Here is a 25,482-nt window from a genome sequence, read left to right on the forward strand (position 1 = left end):
AACCGTTCAGAATATAGCACTGTGAGTCCCCAACAAGCTGTCCAAATTTCAGCCAAAACGGACCACGTTTGCTCCTTGATCCGAATACCTGAAGCAGCTGAGCTCAGTAGTGTTTTAAAACTGTGTTTTCCCTCTTTCTCTGACTTTCTGTATTCCTGGTCTAATCTTTCTGCTGAGAACAAAACTCAGCACTAAAGTGATAAACAGATCACATATATTGGGCCAAAACTTAGTGGACCAAACCTTAGTTATTTGGGCTGGACCCATAACAATTGTGACTGATTTTACATTTGCTGGATTCACAATTCCGAAAGGATGGAAGGTATATATCCTAAATTCATCATACTCGTATCGAATAATTGTGCTCAACGCATATGTAACTAATTATCAGTGTTGTAAAAAGCGGGAATCGGACTTAATCGGTGAAGTCACAGAACAAGGATTAATCGGAGATTAATTGAATTGATCGGAGATTAATCGGATTGATCGTTGATTAATCGGGGATTTAATCAGTTCGGCGAGCTACGGAACAGAGATTAATCGGCGATTAGTCGTGATTAATCAGCGACTTTTAAAACAGAGCTAATTATGTCATTTTGATTTTGGTTCTAGACATTTTGGATGGTCCATACAACAAACAAAAATCCGAAATACTTTCCCAATCCAGAAACATTTGATCCATCAAGATTCCAAGGAAGTGGACCTGCTCCTTACACATTTGTTCCTTTTGGTGGAGGATCAAGCATGTGTCCCGGAAAAGAGTATAGTCGTCTTCAAATTTTAGTGTTTCTTCATAATGTTGTTACTAGATTCATATTGGAAATAACCTGTACCAGTCCCCAAGAAAATATAGTATTCCGATCTTTCCCTGTACCAGTCGAAGGTCTTCCACTCCGAGTAATTCGCCATGAAACTTAGGGGGTGTTTGGCCGGGTTTAAAAGTCCAACTTGTAGGTTTATAAGTTAGAAGCACTTATTCGTACCGTTTGTATAAAAAGTCAAGAAGTACTGCTAGATTTTGTTTTATGATTTCTATTTCATTCCCAAACACTTTACTCAGTTATAAATCTTAACTTGATTTTAAATTCTAATTCATTAGAAGTGTTTATTTTAAACTCAACCGAACGACCCCTTAGATGACACTGGTGACGAAGAGCACATTGTGTTTGTAGGTTTAGAAACTGATCCTCAGTTATGATGATGAAATATCGCCGCAAGTTGAGTTGAATGATCGTAATGGGCAAATACTAATTATTAGGTACTAGTTTATGACCCGTACCAAGCACGGGATTATATAAATTTTTTAAATTTATTATTTAATGAAAATATAATATTTTTTATATAAGAATTTAAATTATTATTGTTGAGATACAAATTTTATTATGCATTAACATATTAATATTTAATTATGTTTAATTTTTATTTTTAGAAAAAAATATCCTCTAAATACATGTTATGATATCAAAATGGTATGTTTCATATCATTATGTTGTTTTTGATTCTAAATAGATGTGAAAAAAATTTCGACACCAACATATATAAATTGGCCGAGAGGGTCTTTAGTACAACTTAATTTTCTTAATTCATAATTGTTTTAGACGTCTAATAAATATTATAAAAGCTAATTGAAATTCTTGTAAATTTAATATTGATAGATATGTGTCAAATTAATATAGAACTATAACATGAATTTAAAATTAATTTATTTTTAATTTTTTTTGACAAAGTCTTGTAAACCTCTTTTTATGGCTATAACCAGATAATTTACAGTAATTTTATTCTCGTTGGAGTTGCGTTTGTCACGACAGTGCTACCACCACTTTTCCGTCTTTATAAAAATATTTATTATATAGAAAAATTACGTGATCATAATCAAATTCGTATAGTTCGAATTTAGTACTCATATTCTTCCGCTAGAGATGGATTTCGCATATTAATGAAAAGTATATATATGGATAATATCGATTTGGCTACTAATATCAATATAAACTTTTATTTATATGAATGCTGAAACATGATAGGAGTTTTACAGAGTTGTTTCATAAATTAAATTATTTGAATTTAAAAAAATTAAAATAAATAATTTTATTCGTGGTATAACTGTTGCATTACAATATCGTAACCACAGTAGAAGTCTTTTTTTAATAGTATATAACATTGAAGTCTTTAATTACAAATCCTAATCGATATCAAAGTCTCATAATTATTAAATCCTAACCAACATTGAAGTCTTTAATTATAAAATCATAATTAATATGAAAGTTTTTTCATAATAATATAATAAAATTATAAAATCCTAACCAATATGAATTTTTTTAATAATAGTTTAATGATTGACACTTTGCACCCTATATGTTTAGGCGCTTTTTCGATTTGGTCTCAAACAATTTTTTTTGACAGTGTGCACCCTAAAGTTTGAAAAGCGCTTCGTTTTGCACCCTTTTGACCACTCTCCGTTAATTGACCGTTAAAGTTAACAGATTTCAGTTTTTCACTTTGCACCCCATAATTTTAATTTTTTTTCACGAGTATTTTGAAATATTTTTTTTCAAAAAAAAAAATATATAGGCATTATTATATAGGACTATAAGAATGCATAGTGAGTCAATACATACAAAAGAATAAGCATTAGTTAAAGAATCATAAGAATAAAACTGTACCAGCAGTATTGCTGACTAGAGGTAACCAGGAGTACAGAAGAGAAGCTCACAGAGTGCCTCCTGTTTTCCGAGGAAAAAATTTCAAACCTGCTCAGAAGTTGAAGTATCGCACAAGAGCTTAACCAAAGGCATAATGATTAATTCTATCTTAAAGTGACTTGCACTCAGATGCTGAAATAACATGATGTTAGCCAAAATTATAGAAGGCCAATAGTCTATATGTATAAACTAAACATTAATTACAAACCTGGACTGAGAGAGAGACTCTTTAAGCAATTACATGTTGCCACACTTACTTCAGATCTTTCATGATTTAAGGCATCGATATCAAGTTAAATGCCTGCACTTTAAGCATTCATTGTGACTAAGTGCACATATTAGAATATGAGTATATCATGACTGCATATAACTAATTTTTCCGCCATAAAACTTGTTATTCTATACAGTAGTGGCTGATCTACTTTGTTTATAATCCAGAAGTACAGCAAATTTAATTAATAAAACAATATAAGATCCATATAAAAGCTACTACACATATACATGCCTTTTAGATATTGTATAGAGGGGGAAGTTATATTGTTTTTTCATTTTGTTGCAAGTTTAGGCTACCCATATTAGCACATCACTGGCTTATCAATATACCAATAGCACAAAAGTTTTCCACAAAATTTAAGTAGTGACATGAAAGAGATTATCGTTCATGTCTAGTGTTGAAGCAGCATTATAAAGAAAGGACCTAAGAGGACATACGATAAAAAGGAAAAATGATATATCAACCGAAAGCAGCACAAGATCCTTCTTTTAAGTTAGACCTCCCCTGTATGTCAATTTCCTGTACTAGCCACATGAACTGAAAAAACCCTTTTACCTTACACTTAAGTTTCTCGAGATCACCAGGAAGATCCTTCGAAAGTCTTGAATCAAGAAATCATTACAAATACAGATATATGTGAAAATTCACTATGCCAGAATAAACAGAAAATATTACAAATACATGAAGATATATTACAAATACTCATGAAAAAACTGAAATATTTTTTTTTTTGAAAATAAATATTTCAAAATACTCATGAAAAAAAATTAAAATTATGGGGTGCAAAGTGAAAATATAAAATCTGTTAACTTTAACGGTCAATTAACGGAGAGTGATCAAAGGGGTGCAAAACAAAGCGCTTTTCAAACTTTGGGATGCATACTGCCAAAAAAAATTGTTTGAGACCAAATCGAAAAAGCGCCTAAACATATGGGGTGCAAAGTGTCAATCACTCAAAAAAATTTTATGATTGCAAAATCTTAATAACTATAGAAGTCGTTTTTAATTAGAATATCTTAATCAATTCATGAATATTATAAATTCCTGACCGATATACGTTTTTTAATGAGAATACAATACTTTTAATAAGAGGATAATAATAATAATGATAATTAAATTATATACTTATATATAATAAGCGTAAGAGAGATAATTTGGTCGCATGGTCCTATGGTCCAAAAACTTATCATCCGTTGGATCATATATTGAACAAATAAACACCGTTAGATTATAACAAAATTAAATTATGTTCAATAAGGAAACTGATATCTACTTGCATGTTTATAATTCTTTTTCTAAATCCAAAACAAATTCTGTCTTTCATGTCTTTTTGGTTTTTTTTAATCCAAAATAAATGTTTCCTACCAATTTTAATTGTACAATCGTATAAATCGCACCGTCACAAAATTATTTTTATCTAATATATTTTAAAATTAATATGCCCGATTTATGTGAGGAACGAATACAAAAACGTTTTCTTAATCCAAAACAAATTCTACTATCTTATTGCATGTTTATGATTCATCTTCTTAATTCAAAACAAATTGTGTTTATCAATTTTAATCTCGAACCATAAAAATATTTAGAAAAATATTTTAATCACAGTATAATAATTCTAATATAAAATGTATTTATAAATATAATCTAATAGGAGTTGGCGTCACATATTCTACTTAAAATAATTTAAAATTTGATAGAAAGAATTTAATACTTTGGCATGATACATATTATTTTAATTTATTATTTATAAATAAAATTTTTCACACCATTTAAAATATATTTAAAAAGTTTATAAATAATTAAAAAGCTCTCGTGCCTTGCACGGTCTATAAGCTAGTATAATATAAGATGACCAAATTTTGGTACTGATGTTCCACCGAAACGTGGTTTCGCTTATTAATAAAAGGTAAGGTATTGATGTGTTAAGATACAGAGACAGTGTTCAATTGCAGATAAACACAGTAGACCAAGATTAAATTTTTTTGCCATTATTATATGCATTCAATAGCCAAAAAAATAGCATCTGCTTCTGATATATTCTCATCTGCATGTTCATTAAAGGTTGAAATATGGAAAATGATCTACAATGTAACGACTCACGGGTGACGACAATTAAAACTATATTAAACTAGGAATTAGGATGATGAGAGCACTTAACAGAGTTCCAGGTAGTTACTGTAAATAAACAAAGAGCGACAACTACCTCGCTACGCTAAGTTATTCAATTATCAGCCAACCTACTCCACGGAACCTAAGTGAGTCCTAGGATCGGAATGGGGCTTGTGGGACCGTGATGGTCGGATGGGTGATGACATATAACAGGTGGGTGATGTGTGATGGTTTATCTGGATTTATATTTTAATGATTAGAGTCTGTATTTTAATGGTTTCTATACCTGATCTCAAACTGGTAAAAGGCAAAACGGTGTTATTCTTTAGGTACATAAATTTTGTCCAGATAAGGCCTCATATGAATGATAAAATCAAAAAATAAATTTTGTCATCATGTGTTGAGGAGATCCGCTAAAGAGATTCGAGGCTGTGATATGAAATCGAGGATTCATATATTTCTCATTAGTGTTATCTATATATAGATACCAGAACATATGATTTTGCATAGAAATTGAAGATTGCTACTCAAGTTAATCTTTAATACAAACTGATATTGCTTGCTATGGATATCGAAGTTATCATGAGCTTATTCCCATCTATACTGTCATTACTGATCATTGCTATATCTTTGTTTCTCTGTTTCTTCTTCTTTCGAAAAACCAATGCAAATGTTCCACCAGGATCAAGTGGATGGCCAGTGGTTGGAGAAAGTATCAGGTTTCTTCTATCTGGTCCTCAGAAGTTCATCGAAGAACGAACAAAGAAATACTCAGAAGATGTGTTCCAAACTTCTTTGTTTGGACAAAAATTGGCTGTGCTTTGCGGACCACAGGGGAACAAGTTCATATTTGCCAATGACACGAAACTACTCGCCTCCTGGTGGCCACTGTCCCTGAGAAAGGTCTTGTTTTTCCCCGAGTTTGTTCAAGCGACTTCAGATGAAGTGACAGCTTTAACACATGATTTTATGCATGATATACTAAAGCCAGAGGCTCTGAAACAGTACATTCCAGTGATGGACTCGATGGCACGCGAGCATGTGGAAGTGGAATGGGTTGGGAATGAGGTAGTCAAGGTTTTTCCAGTTTCGAAGAAGTACACATTTGACTTGGCCTGTAGATTGTTTATGAGTGTAGTTGATGTTGACCATGTTACAAGGCTAGCCGAGCAATTTGCCCTTATTGCATCTGGGTTGTTCTCTGTCCCAATTGATCTGCCCGGCACTGCTTATCGCAGAGCTATCAAAGGAGGAAAATTGGTACGAGCAGAGCTTATGAAGATCATAGGAGATAGGAGAAACGAAATTTTGGAGAACAAGTTACAAGCAGCTACCAGATCAGATTTTCTGTCTCGAATGTTGCTGGTGACTGATGAAAATAGGAAATTTGATCTCGAAAAGGAGATAGCTAACAATATTATTGGTCTGCTTTTTGCTAGCTATGACACCACTAGTACTGCAGTCTCCTTTGTGTTGAAGTATCTTGCAGAGAATCCACATATTTACCATGAGGTCTATAGAGGTAAATTTCTGATTTGCATTTTGTTCAATAAACCCACCATATTTAAGAACATGACCCTCTCTTCGTCTGATAAATTAAAATGCATTTATTTGTTGAAAAATGAATCTGTTTGTTTGATGATTGTTGACTGAACAGAACAAATGGACATAGCAAAATCGAAAAGTGAAGGGGAGCTGTTGAAGTGGGAAGATGTACAAAACATGAGGTACTCATGGAATGTGGTGTGCGAGACTTTAAGGCTTATTCCCCCTGGACTTGGCGCGTTTAGGGAGGTTGTCAAAGATTTTACATTTGCTGGTTTCACCATTCCGAAGGGATGGAAGGTATCTATCTTATACATGATGACATATTACTATATTAGCAATACTTGAACTTAAAAGATAATCAATTAATGATCTTCTATAAGCTTAATTGATAGTTAACATATGTTTGATTTTGTTCATAGACATTTTGGATGGTGCATACAACACACAAGAATCCAAAATACTTCCCGAATCCTGAAACATTTGATCCGTCAAGATTCCAAGGGAGTGGACCAGCTCCATACACTTATGTACCTTTTGGTGGAGGATCTAGAATGTGTCCCGGAAAAGAGTATGCTCGTCTTGAAATTCTAGTGTTTCTTCATAACATTGTTACTAAATTCAAATTGGAGAAGACAAATCCCCAAGAGAAGATAGTATTCCATTCTTTCCCGGTGCCAATGGAAGGCCTTCCACTTCGCATAATTCCTCATAGTACTTAGATGCACAAGTCAAGAACATGTGTGTGTGTGTGTGTGTGTCTGTCCTGTTGTTCCTATGTCATAATAAATCCTGTGTGAAAGTTTATCATCAAATTTTAGGGCGGATCACGTCTTGATCTCAATGCGTAATGGTTTAAAATTAATGTACCGGACTTCAAGACACTCTCTCTGCCTCTAGCAGAGGAAGGTCTTCCTGTGCGTGAAGAAGACCTGCACGCGTCTTTTGCTGTATTCTGTTATTTCAACTTCTAAATATACATGTGTGTGGACATGCCGAAGGTGGTGCAGTATTTTCCACATGCTTATTTTTCTATGATCAAATTGTAATAGGATCAAGGTCTGATCTTTATGTATTAAGACAGCGATACATTAATGTTTTAATAGGACAAATAACAATTTCAACACAATTTGGCATGTTTGGGATGAATGCTAACACTCTCCTTTCTCAAAAGCCTGTTTTTTTTTTTTTTTGGGTCGACATCATGAGCGGAGGACTTAACCTAAGTGTACTGTAATCCGACTTGAAGACATGTCTGAGATAATTGTAAAGCAAGAAGATTGGTAATTGCACATTTGTTGGGGATCCTAGTTGGGTCTATGTTATCTAAGATGCTAGTTTTTCCAAGAAGCTTAATCAGCAGTATAAATTAGAGTTCACACTTTGTGCGCCTCAAGTACTGTTAGGTAGAAATGAAGCTACATATAGCATGCAGACCAAATTTATCAATAACTGCCAAGATATAATGAAGATAAGATCAGTTTTGATAACTGCGCTTCACTTATTAGGATGTAATTAGCTTAATAACCTGTCTGGGAATTAAAACAAGTTTACAAATTCCACGCCATTAAAGTATATGCTAGATTTTAAGTATAAAATTTTCTTACCCTTTTTCTGTGGTTTTTTCGCTTGTAGCTAGGTTCACAATTTCACATGCAAGATTATCTTTGCCACAGCTTCATAAGACGCAAGTGAGCGTCTCTAAGCCACAACGAATCAGTAATCATTTATCCGACACAAACATAACAACAAATCTCGGTAATAAAGCACTTAATCTGGGTTATAACGTGGAATAGGTCTCACTGAAATAGTATATATGTTGCAGCATTTGAGATAACATGATTTAAACATTAAAACCTGATGGAGCTGGAGATGCCAAGCTTCAGCTAATGTTATGAGTCATGGACAACCAGCACAATATGTTAATCTCGATCACACAGACTAATTCTTGTTTCGTGACAGAGCACTTAACCGAGTCAAGGAACGCGGCATATAAAAACTGGAGCCGTGCCCTATTACTTGTGGCCTATTACAAACTCGAGTCAGGGATTCGGTTGTTTTCATCCCCTTGTTCTTTTGTTAAACTATCAGAATAGTCTATATTTTTACTTTAAGTCTTTGTATATTAGCTAGTACCGGATTAGATGTACATTCTCTGCGATTTTAGGTCGACATGTGCAAGATCAGCTTCCAAATACGAAATTTGTCGTTATTTCTCCAGCCAGAACTCACATTACTGATTCTAAATTGTAAATAGAGCTTCCATGCACCGTTTTGTTGCTCTATATAAGAAGAGTCTGGGAATGTGATTTAACATATAAAGACTATTATTCACTTTGCATAGATATGGATGCACTATTATTCATGAGCTTAATCGCAATTATCTCAATGTTTCTCTTTTTCTTCTTCTTTCAGAAACATAAGGCCAATGTTCCACCAGGATCGAGTGGATTGCCAGTGGTCGGGGAAAGTATCAAGTTTGTATTATCAGGGCCTCAAGGATTTATCAGAGAACGGATGGAAAAATATGCACAAGACGTGTTCCAGACCTCGTTGTTCGGACAAAAAATGGCTCTGTTTTGTGGACCGCAGGGGAACAAGTTCCTCTTTTCTAATCAGACCAAATCACTTGCCTCCTGGTGGCCATTGTCAGTGAGGAAGGCCTTATTTTTCCCCGAGGTTGTGGAGTCTTCTACAGACAAAATTGCTTCTCTCCAGCATAGTTTTATGCGTGAAATTCTCAAGCCAGAGGCTCTGAAACATTACATACCAGTCATGGACTCGATGGCACGAGAGCATGTGGAGTCTGAATGGGCTGGTCATGAGGTAGTCAAGGCGTATTCAGTGTCAAAGAAATACACGTTTGATTTGGCGTGCAAATTGTTAATGAGTGTAGATGATGCTGAGCATGTCGCCAGACTAGCCAAGTATTTCACTCTCGTTAATACTGGATTGTTCTCCGTCCCAATTGATCTGCCTGGCACAGCTTATAGCAGAGCTATTAAGGGTGGAAAATCAGTTCGAGCTGAGCTTATGAAGATCATTACTAAGAGGAGAAAGGATATCATGGAGAACAACTTAGAAAAAGCGACTAGATCAGATTATCTGTCTCGCGTGCTGCTACTGACTGATGAAAATGGCGATTTCATCAGTGAAAGGGAAATCACTAACAACATTATTGGTCTTCTTTTTGCTAGCTATGAGACTACCAGCAGTGCCATAACCTTTGTGCTCAAGTATCTTGCAGAACTTCCAGAGATCTATGATAAGGTCTATGAAGGTATGTTCATTTATGCATATGTCAGAATAAAAATCTATAGCTAATCCATTACTCCCTCTGTTCCTCATAGTAGTATATTGCACGCATATCGATGCTCCTATAAGGCATAGTTCCACTATGTTTTTTTGAATAATAGTTTAAACATCAAAAGGAAAACAAATTTAATAAAATATTATGGAACTAAAAACGTGCCAAAAAATAACATATACAATTGAATTGAATGAGACAGAGGGAGTACAAATTTGACTAGTTAGTAGTTACCATGCATCCGTTGGTTGAAATAATTAACGCGATAAACCTTACTTAAACAGAACAAATGGAGATAGCAAAATCAAAGAAAGGAGACTTGTTGAAGTGGGAAGATATACAGAAGATGAAGTACTCCTGGAACGTTGCGTGCGAGACTCTGAGGTTCATACCACCTGCACTTGGCGGGTTTAGAGAGGTTGTCAGTGACTTCACATACGCAGGTTTCACCATTCCTAAAGGATGGAAGGTATGCATCTTATAATCTTCTATAATCTCGAGACCTAGCTTATATTTTAATCGGTTAACTTTGTTTGTAGACATTATGGACTGTTCATACAACACACAAGAATCCTAAGTACTTTGCAGATCCGGAAACATTTAATCCATCAAGATTTGAAGGGAAAGGACCTGTTCCATACACTTATGTACCCTTTGGTGGAGGATCTCGAATGTGTCCGAGAAAAGAGTATGCTCGTCTTGAAATTCTTGTGTTTCTTCATAACATTGTCACGAAATTCAAACTGAAGAAAGTGAATCCCCAAGAGAATATAGAATTGTACTTTCTCCCTGTAGCAAAGGAAGGTCTTCCTCTGCATCTGATTGGCCACAAAATCTGAATATGAATTTCCTACGCGATTATTTTTCTAGTATCATATTGTAACAGGGAATGACCCCTGAATTGTAACTTGATTCTTCAATTACTTTTCTCTTTGATTTTGGATGGAAATATTATTTTCACCTTTTAATTGTCTAAACTAACATATTTGTCACCATGTTACGACGTTTTAATGTTCCGACAAATATATTACATCATTTTTGATACAAAAGATTGTGGCGCTAACAAAAGATTATGACGCAAGGCGAATATCTACATCATTTTTGCCGAGAAGAATTCACATTGTGGAACAAAAACCAGTAGTACAGATAAACATACAGAAAAAACTAGTAATACGAGGAACAGATGAACAGATTCTTCCATAGCTTGACAACTCCCCATTGTGTGCATGATATCTCCAACCTCTCTTTTCTTACTTTGCAATCACTGCAATAAACAGAAAAGGCCGTTAATCAGAACTATTAAGATAATCTCCAGCAGGTTCTCTATATGAATTCTTAAGTAGAAAAATAAAAAATATGAGTTCAAATAGATTATAGAACATGACTCTTGACTTATTTTTAGTAATAAAAAATTCATCCATCACTTTTCCTCTTTTTGAGTTCATATATTAATAAAATATAAAATAAAGAAATACAATACTTTTTTTTGAGTTCATATTTAATAAAATGTAAAATAAAAGAGAGTATAAGAATATTGTTCAAGTTGATCCTCTTAGAACAAGTCCAACACTATCCTATTGTATTTCTTATATATATTACTCCCTTCGTCCTCTTGTGTTGTATACGCAGTGAAAGCGGCACACACTTTAATGCTTCTCTAAAGTATAGTTCTATAACTTATTTTCAGGGTTCTTTTTTTCTTGATAAAAATTTAACTATTAAATTTTTATTCAGAAAAAAAATCTCAAAAATATGTTATAGAACCATATTTTATAGAAATATTAAAAGTGCGTGCCAAATAGTGAACGTATAGAATCCAAAGGGACGGACGGAATACAAAATAAAGGATTTTAGTGAGTGAGGATTACTAATTTGTATGTCAACTCCAACAATAATTCTTATATTCATTCCTAATTTTTATTATTATAATATATTTGAACTAGTAGGGAAATAATGCAGAGCAAAATATAGAAAGTATAAGATAGTGGGAATCAACTATCAAGAGTGAAGAAAGGGAGGGAAACTAATTTTTTATTTCAAAAAAATGAAATAGAGGATGGCAAATCTACATTGGTGCTCTCATTTAATTTTAATAAAGAACAGAGACAATATTCATAGTCAACCATCATGCAGCTTTGTAAAGTTATTTAGTAGATACATGTAACATACAAATGATCTTTGTTTGTCCCTAATGACAGGAGTTCATATATTCTTTCAGTTTACTTAATGCAAAGAAAGAAATTAATGTTGAGATATAACTTGTTATCACCGAGCATTTTAAGTACCTGAATGTGGAGCCCCAAATAAACCATGTGCATGGAAAGTGATATCAACGCCGCTATATTAGCATAAGAAGAAATTCGGTTGATCATCTGCAACTTCTCACTCAGCCTGGCAGTGTGCGTCTCTGCTCTCACTTCCCCCTGTTGTTCTGTAGTTGCAGTCACTGGATCTCCTGCATCATCCGCTATGCCAGACCTAGGGTGAGAAGTCACTCCTTCTCGTCCTTCTTCTTTCTCCACCTTAAATCTCTCTGACATTATCTGTTATTAATCAAAAGAATAGAAACCTCAATAATTATACTAAAAATGTATGACACTTGTGATATATTAGAAAGTTATGTTATCCACAGAAAGCAAGAAATGCTCAGCATCTTATCTACCTCAATGATATCTCAAATTAGATGAATCATTCTCTATAGCTGCCTAAAGAAAAAAGGGAACATGGATTTTTTTTTTTTGAAATGCCATGAAAGGAATAATAGCAATGGTGTAAGAGCGGAACCCGGATTCTAAGGAAACCAAGGGCTATAATATACTTATTGTTTGTAATGTAGAAACCCCTTCTGACAAGGGAGTTTGAAAAAATATGATTCATTAACTTCTTAAGGTAAGGTCAGCCAGGGCTCTATTCATCTACACTAACTTTGGGAGTTCACTTAGACTGGTTCCTCCACTACGTAAAACTATATGAGGCTTGCAAAGGACATGCATGAGTAGAAGTAGCTAGGAATGGAAACTAATTTATATATTAGTGGGATTTAATTCTGACTTACATCTGTGTTAATGAAATGGAGTAAATGATATGCCATTAAGTCATTAAGCAACAAATACTATTTTGAAATAAGGACCTGCTTACACTCAAAGTTACACAATGCAAAATGAAAACTAACAATCTCCAGAAAATCCCAAGTTGAGATACATACCTGAGTGGCCTTCGGCTCAAGATACAGAAAATTCCCTAATGACATCAGGAGAGACATAACTAGGTTTATAGAGTAGAAAATCTCAGCACTGCTTGAGACGATCTTTTTGCCACGGCTGAATAGATGGGCCATCAAAGCAACTCCAGTACTGTAGGCCTGAATCTTATAATATATAGGATACAACTTGCTCTGTAGCATCCCAAATTGTTCCCTTGGAAGAGCATCACCCAAAATATAACACGAAACAAATGTCATCCACATCGACATTCCAAAAGATATAGAAAATCCTAGCAACTGAACCACTCCCATGAGAGAATTCATCCGAGGAGCTTCTATTGTATCTCCAATCATAGACACATTTCTCTGAATATCCTCTACCCCTCTTTTAGGGGTATCCATTGCACCACTATCTTTTACCTTTTCAGTTACATCCTTAACCTTACTACTTCCATCAGCCACAACCTCCTTCATTTTACCAACACCTTTAGTCACACCCACCTTCGTTGCCCCCTCAACTTTCTCCAAACCTTGTTTGCATTTACCAAATGCATCACAAACAACCTCCTCAATATCATGCCTATCAATATCCGCCAAGTTTGACAAATTACTCTTGATATCCTCTAATGCTCTTCTGGGCGTCTCCATTGTATCACTTTCTATTACTTTGTGAGCTGCGTCCTTGACTTTCTCACTTCCTTCACCCACAAGCTCTTTCACTTTATGAGCTCCATCCTTAACCTTACTACTTCTTTCACCCACAGCCTCTTTAATTTTATGAACTTCATCCTTAACTCTACTACTTCGTTCATCCACAAACTCTTTTACTTCATGAGCTCCATCCTTAACTTTACTACTTCCTTCACCCGCAACCTCTTTTACTTTGTCCTTGACCTTACTGCTTCCTTCACCCACAACCTCTTTTACTTTGTCAACTCCATCCATAACCTTACCTCTTCCTTCAACCACAATGTTTTTCACCTTACCAACATTTTCACTCACAAACTCTTTTGCTTCTTCAACTTTTTCCAAACCATCATAATAGTCCTTTGGATAAATTGAGACTTTAGTTTTACCTTCTTTCCCCTCACCAACATATTCAACCACAACAACAGAGTGACCTTCCTTTATGATAATATTTGAATTTTGGTTGTTTTGAGATACTTCGGGAGACCAAACAATTCCACTACAGACTGAACCTAAAATTAGAAGCAACGCCACACCATTCATCATGTTTTTCTTAGTTCTTAGTGCCAAAAATCTACGTTGTTTCCTCAATAATTTCTCTATGGTTAGCTTTTATGTGATATATCATATACATAAACCAGTTAATTTAGAAAAAGTCTAGAATTTTCTAGCTATACACATGTTCACTTACGTGTTCCCAGAAATGATACACGTGTTCATTTACGTGTATTTTATTTACGGTTTGTTCTGCATGTTTGACAAGTGTTATGGAGCATCGTAAATTACATATTTATTGTATTATATTTATATTTTGTATAATAATTTGTAATATTTAACATATAATGAGGTATTTTAAATCACTTCTTCTATAAGATATTCTCTTATGAGAAACATAATATTAATAATTATATGTTGCAACTTGCAATGGACTAAAATAGAAAAAGAAGATATGATTATCTTTTGTTTGATAAAATATATAATTTAATTACTTTGGAAAATAATTTTTATATCTAATTTCAAGCATTATGATAATAATTTATGTAACAATTCTTCTTTAACAAAAAAACATATTCACAATCAAATGTATAATTTGAAAAGATATATTTTTGGACTTTGACATTATATTTTGTACTACTAAATAAATAAATTTTGAAAAATTTATTACAGTTTGTAGTCTTTATTAAAGCACTAAGAGTCATTACATACATTTTAATATTTTATGGAGTTTTTGGGTAAATAAAATTTTATATATTTAAAATTTTCATAAAGTAAGTATGAACTCTTAGCGTGAATAACCCGCTATAATATTATATGTTATTTAAGTCTAGAATAAAATTGATGATTTTTATCGTTTTCTTAATGGGCTTTTTTGTGGAAAAATATCCCTTTTTTGTCTTCTCCCAAAACAAGTTTTTGATAATTTTTTCAAAAATTATCTCCCATAGTTAATCATGGAAACAAATAATTCCATTAAATAGTATATGTCAACAAAATTTAAAGAAAGATATTCAGCAATAATAATAAAAAATATGTAATAGGAAGAAATATATGATAAAGTCAAAGAAAGACTTGAATTCCAAATTATATTGACATGGAATAATTATTTTAAAAATATTCTCTCTCTTGCTATGGAGGGCAGTCTTAGAGTAGTAAAAGAGTGGAAGGAAGCGAAAAAGAAGTTTACCAATGCACCTGATCAGAAGAAAAGAACAGATCAGAAGGAGAGAAAGTGGCTCCCTCCCGAGGAAGGTGTTCTGAAAATCAATGTTGATGCTTCTTTCTTTCCTGGAGCAGATTGCTTCAGTATTGGCATGTTGATCCGAGACCACCATGGCTCGTTTGTCGCAGGAAGGACGATGAAACTCCTGGCCTCCGAGTCAGTATTTGAAGCAGAAGCAATTGGAGTTAAAGAAGCCTTGTCATGGATGGGGGATATGCAGCTTCAGGAGGAACGAGTGCAGATTGAGACAGACTCCATGCTTACTGCTACTGCCATCAATCGCCAAGTTCTGAATTTGCTAGAGGTAGGGGATGTTATTAGTGAATGTTGTTCAAAATTGCAGAACATGCCGCATACCTCAGTTAGTTTTGTTAGAAATCAAGCAAACAAGGCAGCTCATTTGCTAGCTCGATACCCTTGTGATGCTCAGGATCATGTTCACTTTACGTCTCCTCCAAATTGTTTGTTGGAGACCCTTTTGTTTGATCGGTTGAAGTAATGAAATCTTGCTTTTGTCAAAAAAAAAAAAAAAAAAAATATTCTCTCTCTCTCTTTTAATTACGGTCGTTCAGTTTATTAGTACAAGTCCCTATCAAATTCTATCTGCAAGTAGCATAGATCCTATATTCATGTCACAGAGGGAGTCCAAAATATTGGATATAGCTTTTTCATCACTTATCCCTTCCTTTCTTATTTTTTGGTAATATTTTGATTATTCTTTCGTAATTGTTAGATTTATGACTGTATGATGGTCAATGTAGTTAAACTTCCGTAGTAAAATTCTCCTTGCAGTAAGCCCTCATGGAAACGACTCAAACGAGAAGTGTTCATATCCCTAGTGGGCTCATGAAAATGAAGCAAGAACTTAGGAAACCAAAATATCAAAAAGAACCTAATGCTAATATTCTGTCTACTATGGTGTAAAGTTCGATATGATCATTTATGGAGCAAGCAGCAAAAGTGATAACTGAATGTCATGCTCCTCAGTCTCGACATTGTTCTTATGATATGCAAGACTTCCGGTAAGTTATTAAGTAAGGCTCGATATGCTCGAAACTACGGTAAATTTCTGCTGCTCTTATACGTATGTTAAATAAGTATAACCGTATCCACTACAAATATAGGAGTGGCACACGTACCTGTAGCAGGACCAAACATGTTCGCGACAACATTGATATTACAACTTCAAAGATACAGTGTTTATCGAGTACTGGGAGATCAGTACTTGAAATAGACTGCACAAAGTGGAACTTACAGACAGTTATACTATGCCTTCGGAATATATTCAGTCATAGTACATTTCAAGTAAATATCATACATATAACATATGTTCAATACATCTTTAGGCGTGGTTGGTACACATACTTGTAGCAACACCAATATGGATGCAGCAACATTGATAATACAACTTCAAAGATGCAAAACTAGAAATGCCAATGGGTTAAAATTCCATCATCCTCTCTGCTTTGCCGTAAACTTCACTAATGTTGCCATAGTCTATTCTGTGATTAACATTTCAATTTTCTCCATAGGAGTAGGGAGCTGCCAAAAGAAAAGACATGGTAAGGATTACTTCCAATAACACCCAAATCGCCAAAGGTTTCTTAAAATTAACATTATTCTAGATACAATAATGGGCGTGCACAATTATGTGTGGGAGGGAGTACATCTCTGCGAGGAACACCTTACTTATACAGATTAAAAATACAGCTACCAAGCTACACCATTCAGTCAAAAACAGAAGTGCAGAAAATATGTTCTGCCAATAGGGTAGCTTGTCTTTCAATAATATTAAAAGGAAAATTAAACAAACAAAGGTCTTGCTCATCAACATTTCAGTGAAGTGAATATGTAAATATATATATATAAACACTAGCATCACATTGTGGTCTTGTACTCTAAGATAAACTCTTTCAGGCAGAAGGTGCACATACCCAAAATCTGCTCAAAGCTGATGACATTATGACAAGACCACAGACATCCCCAATAACTAAAGATGAAAAACAGTGTCATCTAAATGCTTCTAGAGACTAAAAACAAAACTTTACAAGTTACCTATTCCTTAAGAACACTTAAAGATATCTAACAGTTGGTCAATGGTCATTCTTCAGGTTCAAATTTATATTTTAGGTCGGAATATTTAAAACTCTGATCTTTTTTTTCTTCCGACCAATATATCTTTTGCCTACATCAATCAGGAAATGTCACGATGACGAACTTAAACATTTCTGCCATTTATTATGTCCAAAGGAGTCCTTTTCTATACTTCAAAACAAAGCAACAGCAATTCCAAAACAATGAAGCTGTCACAATACCAAGAATAAAATATTATAGCATAACTTGGAAGTACAAATATGAGCATAACTACTCCCACATATATTACTCAGTCCCAACTGCTTCTACGATGTACATGATATGTACACATGAATCTGTGGACTTGTTTGTCACTTAAGTATATCAACCGTTTGATTAAAATAGTCCAATCTTTTCTCTACAAGTCACATTCTGGTATTATATAATCAAAAAAAAGTTCTCCAGAAAATATTTTACAAGAAGATATTTTGCTATTAGTGTGTTTCAGACAGTACAAACTTTTTATTCATTATATTATTAAAGCAACAAACTCTGAATAGTCCTCGTTTAAAATTTAAGATTTTCCAAATAGACCTGGATAAGTCAGATATGTATTCTCTTTTGTGAAATACAGGAGTAAAACCAATAAATTATTAAGATCATTACAGATTCATGACCCCTTTGGAAGATTGAAAAATAGGATTTATGACCTTACTAAAAAAAGCTCACCCGTCTGACAGACTCACAAGATGCATTTGCTCAATTAGGCCAACCTTACTATATGTCGTTTGGTACTGGTAGATAAAACCTATATCCCCATTAGGATATGTGATCCTCTTTTGAATTGTTCTAAGAGATCTACAAGATTGCATCTCCCTGATGCACATCACCCACATTAACGCATGAGAGTGTGTATCAACACAATTTTACCCCAACCTTAATCATATGCACATTTTGTCATACTTTGGGCCCTTCCTCAGTACCTCCCATGGTCTTTTGGTTCCTACTAAAGATTGTGGTCTTTATGACACTTTTTAGATATCAAATCTACTTACATGTTACAGTTCACCAAACAGTCAAACACTACCTAATTTTGTACCCTGTGTTACTCACAAAGTCCTCTTCAATAACAATTACTCATCTCCTCCCATCTACTCTTAGTAATTGAAGGTCAAGAGTTCAAACAAGGTCTGCACGCAAATATTTCGGTTTTGGTCCATAACCAAGCATTTTACGACACTTATTACCAATAAAAATTTCAAACTATTGTCCACCAAACAGTCAAACACTAGCCAATTTGGTACAGCATCTTACACATAAATTACTCTAACGGCCTATTTGGAAACTTAAATTTCATTTAAAATTCTGGATTTGATCAAATGGCATGCTTGGATACACAAAAAAAAGAAAAAAAAGTTGGATTTGGATTTCATCAGAAATCCAAAACATTTAAATATTAGTACAAAGCTGAAAATTTGAAATGACAACACAAATCACGTCGTTTGAAATCCAAAATTTGAAATGAGTTACATGTTGTCAAAAGCAACCTTAGACAAAAATTCTTAACACCCAAAACCCCTCACCTCTCCATGATTACATGTTGAGGCTCAAACACCACATGTGCAGAAGTATTCAAATTTCTACAATCGATCATCCATCCCAAACAAAACCCAAAAAACATAAAACAATCAGGACTAATCCAGAAGAACACATACCTGAAGAACCCTTTTCCAAGACTGATGATCTGATCCAGCAGAATTAACCTTATCACCACAAGCATGAATAGTTTCAAACTGACCCACATCAAGTTTCTTATTAATCAACCCAACCTGAAAATAAATATTATCAGAAGGCGGCAAATCAACTTTAATCTCATCAACTCCAAGCCACAAGAAGAATCTCTTCACTTGAATCCCATCAAGATTACTAATTGACCCATATTTCAAAGTCCCAGTAATCTTCTTATCATAATAAACTGTATAATCAAAGTCAATATAACAAGTCTTTTCCAGCTCAACGACAAAGCTACCATCATCAGAAAGTGAATAAGATTTAACATTGTCTGGTAAAAGACCACTTGGGAGCCCAAATTTGGGGAGGAGCTCATAGACTGTTGGCGGGCTTGTGGAGATAGAGTGTGTTGTGAGGGTGAGGAGGGTGATGAGGAGAAATAAAAGATGGGGTTTTTGAGGTGTAGCCATTGAAATTTGTGGAGATTACAAAGATGGTGCAGAAGATGAGTTGAGAGTTACTAGTTTCAAGTTGTTAGTTGGGAAATGTGTGAAAATAGGAATAGGAAGGTTATGTTTGATTAATGTTTTGTCGTAGCTTGTGTTGAGAGACTTGAGACTCGAGAATATAGCATTAAATTATTGACCATATATACCAGAATTTATTAAAATTTGTTACTCCCTCGGTCTTTTTTTTTTTTTTTTACGAACAAATTTTTTTATTAATACGAAGCACAAATCCAGCCTGAACAAACCCTCGAACTGTTAATTACAATCTGATTGTGAAACAAAGAATGAACTAAACAATAGTCGTCTTGTTTTCAAATCGCTCAACAAATAGAATATTCATATTTTTTGATCTAAAAAGTATTACAATGATATTTCGAGCAATCCAACTAACATCATTTATGAAACTAGTAATATCGACCTTCACATAAGTATCATCTGTAGCCCAATGTTCAGAATTATCAGTCAAATCAACTGATCCTAGAGCACCAAACGTCCCCAAAACATGAACAATTATTTGTTGTGAAAAGTGAGCTCTTGCAATATCCACCATCGTTTCGAAATCGATGCGAGTCTTACCGATCTCCCAAAATACCGTATAAATCCTTTCCAGATTGATAATCGAACGACACATCAAGACATAAAAATACGAAAACATAGCAAACTGACATCCCAAAACGATGGGCACACACTGACATCCAAAAAATGGGCACACAACCTTGATAACAAGGTACTCAAACAAAATTAGATCTTGGTTTTATTGAAAAACTAGTAAAATAATAGAGGGGATAGAGAGAGCGAAGGGGTTAATTGATGAGAAGATGAAGATATGGAAAGCGGAGAAGTGACGGCTGAAACCCTAATACGAGAGTCGACTCTCAAAACGAGAGAGAAAAGAAAACTTGTCTATCTAATAAGTTTTACATTTTAGTTTTTTTCCCCTCGGTCCTTTTTAGTTGTTTAGTTTTGATTTTCAACACTCAAGTCAATCAAATTTTGACTGAAAAGTGTATATATATATATATATATATATATATATATTATATTATTGAATAAATATATAAAAATTATATCGTTATAAACTACCTACAATCTATTTTAAAATGTAATTTCTAACTTTTTAAAATAAGAAAAGAATTGTCCGTAATCTTTGGTTGAAAAATGGTCAATTTGATCATTGAAAGCTAATAGTGGACAACCGAAAAGGGGAGAGTATTTTAAAATATAGGACATTCTTTGGTATAACTCGGAAATCCATTGATTTCATTTTTTTTAGCAAAAGAGTTACTCATTTCTGTGAAGATAATTATATATATATATATATATATATATATATATATATATATATATATATATAGGGTCATGTTCTCGTACAAACTGCTTATTGTACAAACCTACAAACTAACCCAGGCCCAGCCCAGTTCCTAGGGACAGCCCAATTAACTAACACCAGCCCAGTTTAAAATATAAAAACAACGCGACTGATTTAAAAATAGAAACAGGAAACTATACACGCACATATACATACAGAACCGTCACTCTCGCACATTCGCACTGTTCATCTCTCTCGCTCGCACAAGGTTAATCACTAAAAAACTGAGATTAACTACTGTTCTTCTTCGATTTCTTGCTTTTCTTCAATTCTAACAAGTTCTAATACTTCGTTTCGAACAAAATTTGCAGCAAATCGGAAAACTCGCACTGGACTTGGCCTCGAACTCAAACTGAAGGAGAATACCTTCAAATTCTTCAAATCGGTAACTAACTACACTCCAAATCTCGTATTGTAGTTATAGTAATGCTATATCTTCAATGCATGCTGGTGCGGCAATTTTTCTAGGGTTTTGATTGTAAATATTATCATAAACTAACAAATTATGTTTATGTGTTCTGAAAACAGCAACTAGTTGTCTAAAATATCACTGTGAAAGGAAAATATTATGGCTAGGACTAGAGGAGGTATGTTTTTGGGGTTTTGTATTTTTTTCATTTTCAAATTGCAAAAAGTATATGTAAAATTTTGTGATCAATATATGTACAATTAGTTATTACTGATTCTAATGGATTAGTGATAATTGCTCATGATTCGAAGTCAGATTGTGGTTATTTATTGCTAATTCTGAATAGTGTTATTGATTTTGTGTTGATTTGGTATTTTTTGTGATGATTTTTTGATTTTGTAATGATTTTGAATAGTGTATATATCTTTGACTCCTTTAATGGATGTTGTGATATGATTTGTGCTGATTTAGTGATTTTAAGTTTGAAACTGAGGAGAAACTTGTTTATTGTAGTGCAGAGTACTTGTTTTTTATGTGCAGAGTAGATGTGTCGAAGTAGTTTCAAGGAGATTATTGTAATGAGCGGTATGGTATTAGTGATAACTGTATTCTCCGTATTAAGTAGATAGTAGGAATCTAGATGTTATTTTTTTATATAGCGGGACATTAATAAACAAAAAAGTTATGATAATTGTTAATGAGGCTCAGAGGCTTGAAACTGTGACATTATTAGGAATTAAATTAGTCAAAATATACATGAAACTAAAAATAAATAAGGTTTCTGGTAAAAAATACTAGTGATTCTTCATGATTATTGTTGTACATATTAGTGATTATTACTTGATATATTAATGATTATATGATTTGCTGCGAGTCCCACTCCGAGTCTTTTCTGAGTTCTGTTCAAAGCACCACTGCTACTACACTAAGTTTTTAGTTTCGTTTTTGATTTGCAAAGTCTTCGCCGATTTGAGTCATGGTAAAAAATACTTATGCATATTTTATCTCTATGGCTTGTCTTAACTTGTTTTATGTAATGGATAATAGTCTTTTTAATCAATCATAGAATGACAAAAGGAGATGAAGTACTCAGAAATGTAGAATCACCACAAAGATACTAAAATTATCCGTATAGATAGCAAGTTGATTTACAGTGCTCATTCTAGGCTAAGTTATGATATAAACTATTATGCTTCTTTCATAAAAAGGTAATAGTGATTAATATGTAGTATTTGCCTTATATAGATAATGAGATTTTTTGAATCATGATCTCTTTTTCTATATTTTACTTAATGCCTCTACAAGAAAATAAATTTTCAGGACATAGAGTACAATTGCGAAGAAGTTCCAGGCTTCAAAGGTGCAACCGCTTCAGCAACACTGCAGATGACCCGATCGACCTCGAACCTACCAAACAATCTGAAATAAATAACAATATGGAAGATGATCAGCAGAATAGTACTCCTACCACATTTGAAGGAAGTAGAAAGAAGAGATATAAACATGCAGCAAAGAAAAATAAAGTCAAACCTGGACAAAAATCTACCCCTGATTCTGATGTATATATCTCTACTATCTATTACAGTTCAATTCCTCCTTCTAACTTTACAATTGATTTTAATTATTATTCCGAATTTTAATGTAATATTCTTTTACACAGGAAAGTAATGAAGAGCCCTATTCAATTCACGAATTGTACAGGGCTGAATTTCAAGCTACAAATGCTAACAATCAAAGTGAAGCTCCACATGCTCACAATCAAAGTGAACAAACTGAAGATGCACGGCAGACTGAGGATCAAACTGAAGGAAATTTTCAACCTCCAACTGAAGAAGATCAAAACATGGATGAAGAAAATCAACATGAAGATCAAAACATGGATGAAGAACATGCTGAAGAAAATCAACAATCTCAAAGTCAAGAAGAAGCTCAAAATAAAGACAAATCTCCCACTGCAAAAAATAAGAAATGGAAAAGAAAGAAGACCGAAGAGGTACATAATTAGTTTTTTATTTACAATCATGGTTATGTGTTTGTGCCTTTTTTTTTAAAATATGAGTGTTATAGCTATTCTCTTCATACAAACATATTGTGTAGCTATCAATCTTTCATCACTTTTATCATTTCAATTCTATAGCAATTGTGAGCAATATAACGTGTAATATATAATACATTACTGACTAATCAGTAATATAATGTAATATGTTTAGTTTTATAATATAACATCTAATCACTAATATATTGTAATACAATCCTGACTAATCAGTAATATATTGTAATATATTACTGACTAATCAGTAATATATTCCTACTAAATATTAAAACTCCAATCCCTAATAAATTTGATATGCAACAGGAGGAAGCTCAGCCTAAAGCAAAACGGCCAAACTTTCATTTGCCAACAAAGAAAGATGCAAATGAAAAATATGAGGTATATTCCTAAACATAAATGTATTTAATTTCACTTATTGCTTCTGTTAGATTCCAACATCTAACTTTTATTAACTATCAAACAGGGTCAAGGTGCAAAACATTTGCACACTCCAAAAGATGACTTGAAATTAAGAAATTCACCAAGGCTTTTTAGTGAAATGATCTCTGATCTCACAGAAGACCAGAAGAAATGGGTTCAAAGAACTGGATTTGGACGACTTCTTGATTTTACATTGGAGCTTATTCCGGCGAACTTAGCCTATAATGTTTTTCAGATTTTTGACCCAAACACTGTTTCACTGAACTTGAACAACGAGCTGATACCAATTATGGAGGAAGATGTATATGAAGTTCTCGGGTTGCCATGTGGACGTGAGAGCATAACCCTTGGAACATATGATTACTATCGTTCTAGAATTGACGAGTGGTCAGCACAGTTCAAAACAGAGAAAGAAAGTACTCAAGTGACAGTGGCAAAACTAGTTCAGCTGATTAAAAATCAAGGCTTAACTCAGAATTTCAAGTTCAATTTCTTACTTGTCTTGTCAAATGTTCTCATAGGAACACCTACATACTCATACATTGACAGACAAATGCTAAGATTACATGGGAACCTTGATGAGTGCTATAGATACAACTGGGCAGAGTTCCTAATTAGTTATCTTGTGTCTGCCACTAAAAGTTGGAATGAAAATGCATCAAGTCATTTCAGAGGTTCAGCCATTTTTCTAACGGTAAGAATCATCATAATTTACATCTACCAGTTTATTTTGTTTAGAACTAGTAATAATTATTGAAATTTATCTTGCAGTTGTTTAATGCTGATCGAGTCAGACACAAAGGGATTAAGCTTGTTGAGAGGCAGTGTCCTTCTTTCAAAGGCTGGACACAGGAAAAACTAAGAGAAAGACAGGCAATTGATGTCTATGGCGGCCCTTTTGGATTCGGCTTAATTATGAAGCCATTACATGACTTGCCATCTTCTCAGGAACAGACTGCAACAGAGGTATACAACTTAATAAGTTAGTCATTATATATCAAACTTAATAACAAAATCTTTTAATTAGCACTGTGCTTGTAAGTAGCTACTAGTATTTGAATCAAACGATCATTGATGCTAGATTACAACTTGCAACAATATTTAGTAATTTACTGATTTTTTTTATTTTCAATAATTGATGCTAAATTATATCTTTCATGATTTTTTTTCCTAATTTTAGAATGCAAAAGGAAATGACAAAGGTAAAGATGTCCCTAATCCAGCTTCGGACGACTGGAATTCTCATCAGAATGATGATGACCTATGGGAAGAATGGGAAAGGGCACAAAGACAATCAGTTCAAAATGAGGTAAATATTTATACTACATAGTCGATATTCATTTTCTCTTAAAATCAAACACTGGTACATACTAAT

At 33.7% G+C, this 25,482-nt stretch overlaps 4 protein-coding genes and 1 long non-coding RNA gene across 5 annotated transcripts; 3 read left to right on the top strand and 2 right to left on the bottom strand.

Moving 5' to 3' along the window:
* Window positions 1-270: 270 nt before the first annotated feature.
* Window positions 271-1,033, top strand: LOC135147721 (uncharacterized). The gene is made up of 2 exons (XR_010285506.1): window positions 271-322; window positions 613-1,033. It is a non-coding gene; the product is annotated as an uncharacterized LOC135147721 (long non-coding RNA).
* Window positions 1,034-5,509: 4,476 nt separating this feature from the next.
* Window positions 5,510-7,620, top strand: LOC108195645 (beta-amyrin 6-beta-monooxygenase-like). Its single transcript, XM_017362628.2, has 3 exons — window positions 5,510-6,604; window positions 6,740-6,927; window positions 7,050-7,620. The coding sequence occupies exons 1-3, from the start codon at window positions 5,647-5,649 to the stop codon at window positions 7,347-7,349; spliced, it is 1,446 nt and encodes a 481-aa protein (XP_017218117.1). The 5' UTR covers window positions 5,510-5,646; the 3' UTR covers window positions 7,350-7,620.
* Window positions 7,621-8,962: 1,342 nt separating this feature from the next.
* Window positions 8,963-10,902, top strand: LOC108194654 (beta-amyrin 6-beta-monooxygenase-like). Its single transcript, XM_017361608.2, has 3 exons — window positions 8,963-9,907; window positions 10,219-10,403; window positions 10,474-10,902. Exons 1-3 carry the CDS (start codon window positions 8,974-8,976, stop codon window positions 10,771-10,773), a joined length of 1,419 nt encoding a protein of 472 aa, XP_017217097.1. The 5' UTR covers window positions 8,963-8,973; the 3' UTR covers window positions 10,774-10,902.
* Window positions 10,903-10,919: 17 nt separating this feature from the next.
* Window positions 10,920-16,778, bottom strand: LOC108193412 (uncharacterized). The gene is made up of 5 exons (XM_017360047.2): window positions 16,683-16,778; window positions 15,508-15,832; window positions 13,140-14,335; window positions 12,220-12,477; window positions 10,920-11,198 (listed from the first exon to the last, which is right to left on the bottom strand). The coding sequence occupies exons 2-5, from the start codon at window positions 15,653-15,655 to the stop codon at window positions 11,196-11,198; spliced, it is 1,605 nt and encodes a 534-aa protein (XP_017215536.1). The 5' UTR covers window positions 15,656-15,832; window positions 16,683-16,778; the 3' UTR covers window positions 10,920-11,195.
* LOC108193413 (uncharacterized) lies at window positions 16,701-19,963 on the bottom strand. Its single transcript, XM_017360048.2, has 2 exons — window positions 19,332-19,963; window positions 16,701-17,085 (listed from the first exon to the last, which is right to left on the bottom strand). Exons 1-2 carry the CDS (start codon window positions 19,815-19,817, stop codon window positions 17,041-17,043), a joined length of 531 nt encoding a protein of 176 aa, XP_017215537.1. The 5' UTR covers window positions 19,818-19,963; the 3' UTR covers window positions 16,701-17,040.
* Between the last annotated feature and the right edge of the window lie 5,519 nt (window positions 19,964-25,482).

Source organism: Daucus carota, chromosome 7, assembly GCF_001625215.2.
Source record: "Daucus carota subsp. sativus chromosome 7, DH1 v3.0, whole genome shotgun sequence".
In the NCBI taxonomy this organism is placed as follows: Eukaryota; Viridiplantae; Streptophyta; class Magnoliopsida; order Apiales; family Apiaceae; genus Daucus; species Daucus carota.

Coding starts and splice junctions, on each gene's coding strand:
- LOC108195645 (XM_017362628.2), top strand. CDS start 5,647: ATGGATATCGAAGTTATCATGAGCTTATTCCCATCTATACTGTCATTA. Junction 6,605..6,739: donor TTACCATGAGGTCTATAGAG/GTAAATTTCTGA, acceptor TTGACTGAACAG/AACAAATGGACATAGCAAAA. Junction 6,928..7,049: donor CCATTCCGAAGGGATGGAAG/GTATCTATCTTA, acceptor TTTTGTTCATAG/ACATTTTGGATGGTGCATAC.
- LOC108194654 (XM_017361608.2), top strand. CDS start 8,974: ATGGATGCACTATTATTCATGAGCTTAATCGCAATTATCTCAATGTTT. Junction 9,908..10,218: donor CTATGATAAGGTCTATGAAG/GTATGTTCATTT, acceptor TTACTTAAACAG/AACAAATGGAGATAGCAAAA. Junction 10,404..10,473: donor CCATTCCTAAAGGATGGAAG/GTATGCATCTTA, acceptor CTTTGTTTGTAG/ACATTATGGACTGTTCATAC.
- LOC108193412 (XM_017360047.2), bottom strand. CDS start 15,655: ATGGTGGTCTCGGATCAACATGCCAATACTGAAGCAATCTGCTCCAGG. Junction 14,336..15,507: donor TCTTCTGATCAGGTGCATTG/GTAAACTTCTTT, acceptor TTCTAATTTTAG/GTTCAGTCTGTAGTGGAATT. Junction 12,478..13,139: donor TTGAGCCGAAGGCCACTCAG/GTATGTATCTCA, acceptor GATTAATAACAG/ATAATGTCAGAGAGATTTAA.
- LOC108193413 (XM_017360048.2), bottom strand. CDS start 19,817: ATGGCTACACCTCAAAAACCCCATCTTTTATTTCTCCTCATCACCCTC. Junction 17,086..19,331: donor CTTGGAAAAGGGTTCTTCAG/GTATGTGTTCTT, acceptor TTCTTTTGGCAG/CTCCCTACTCCTATGGAGAA.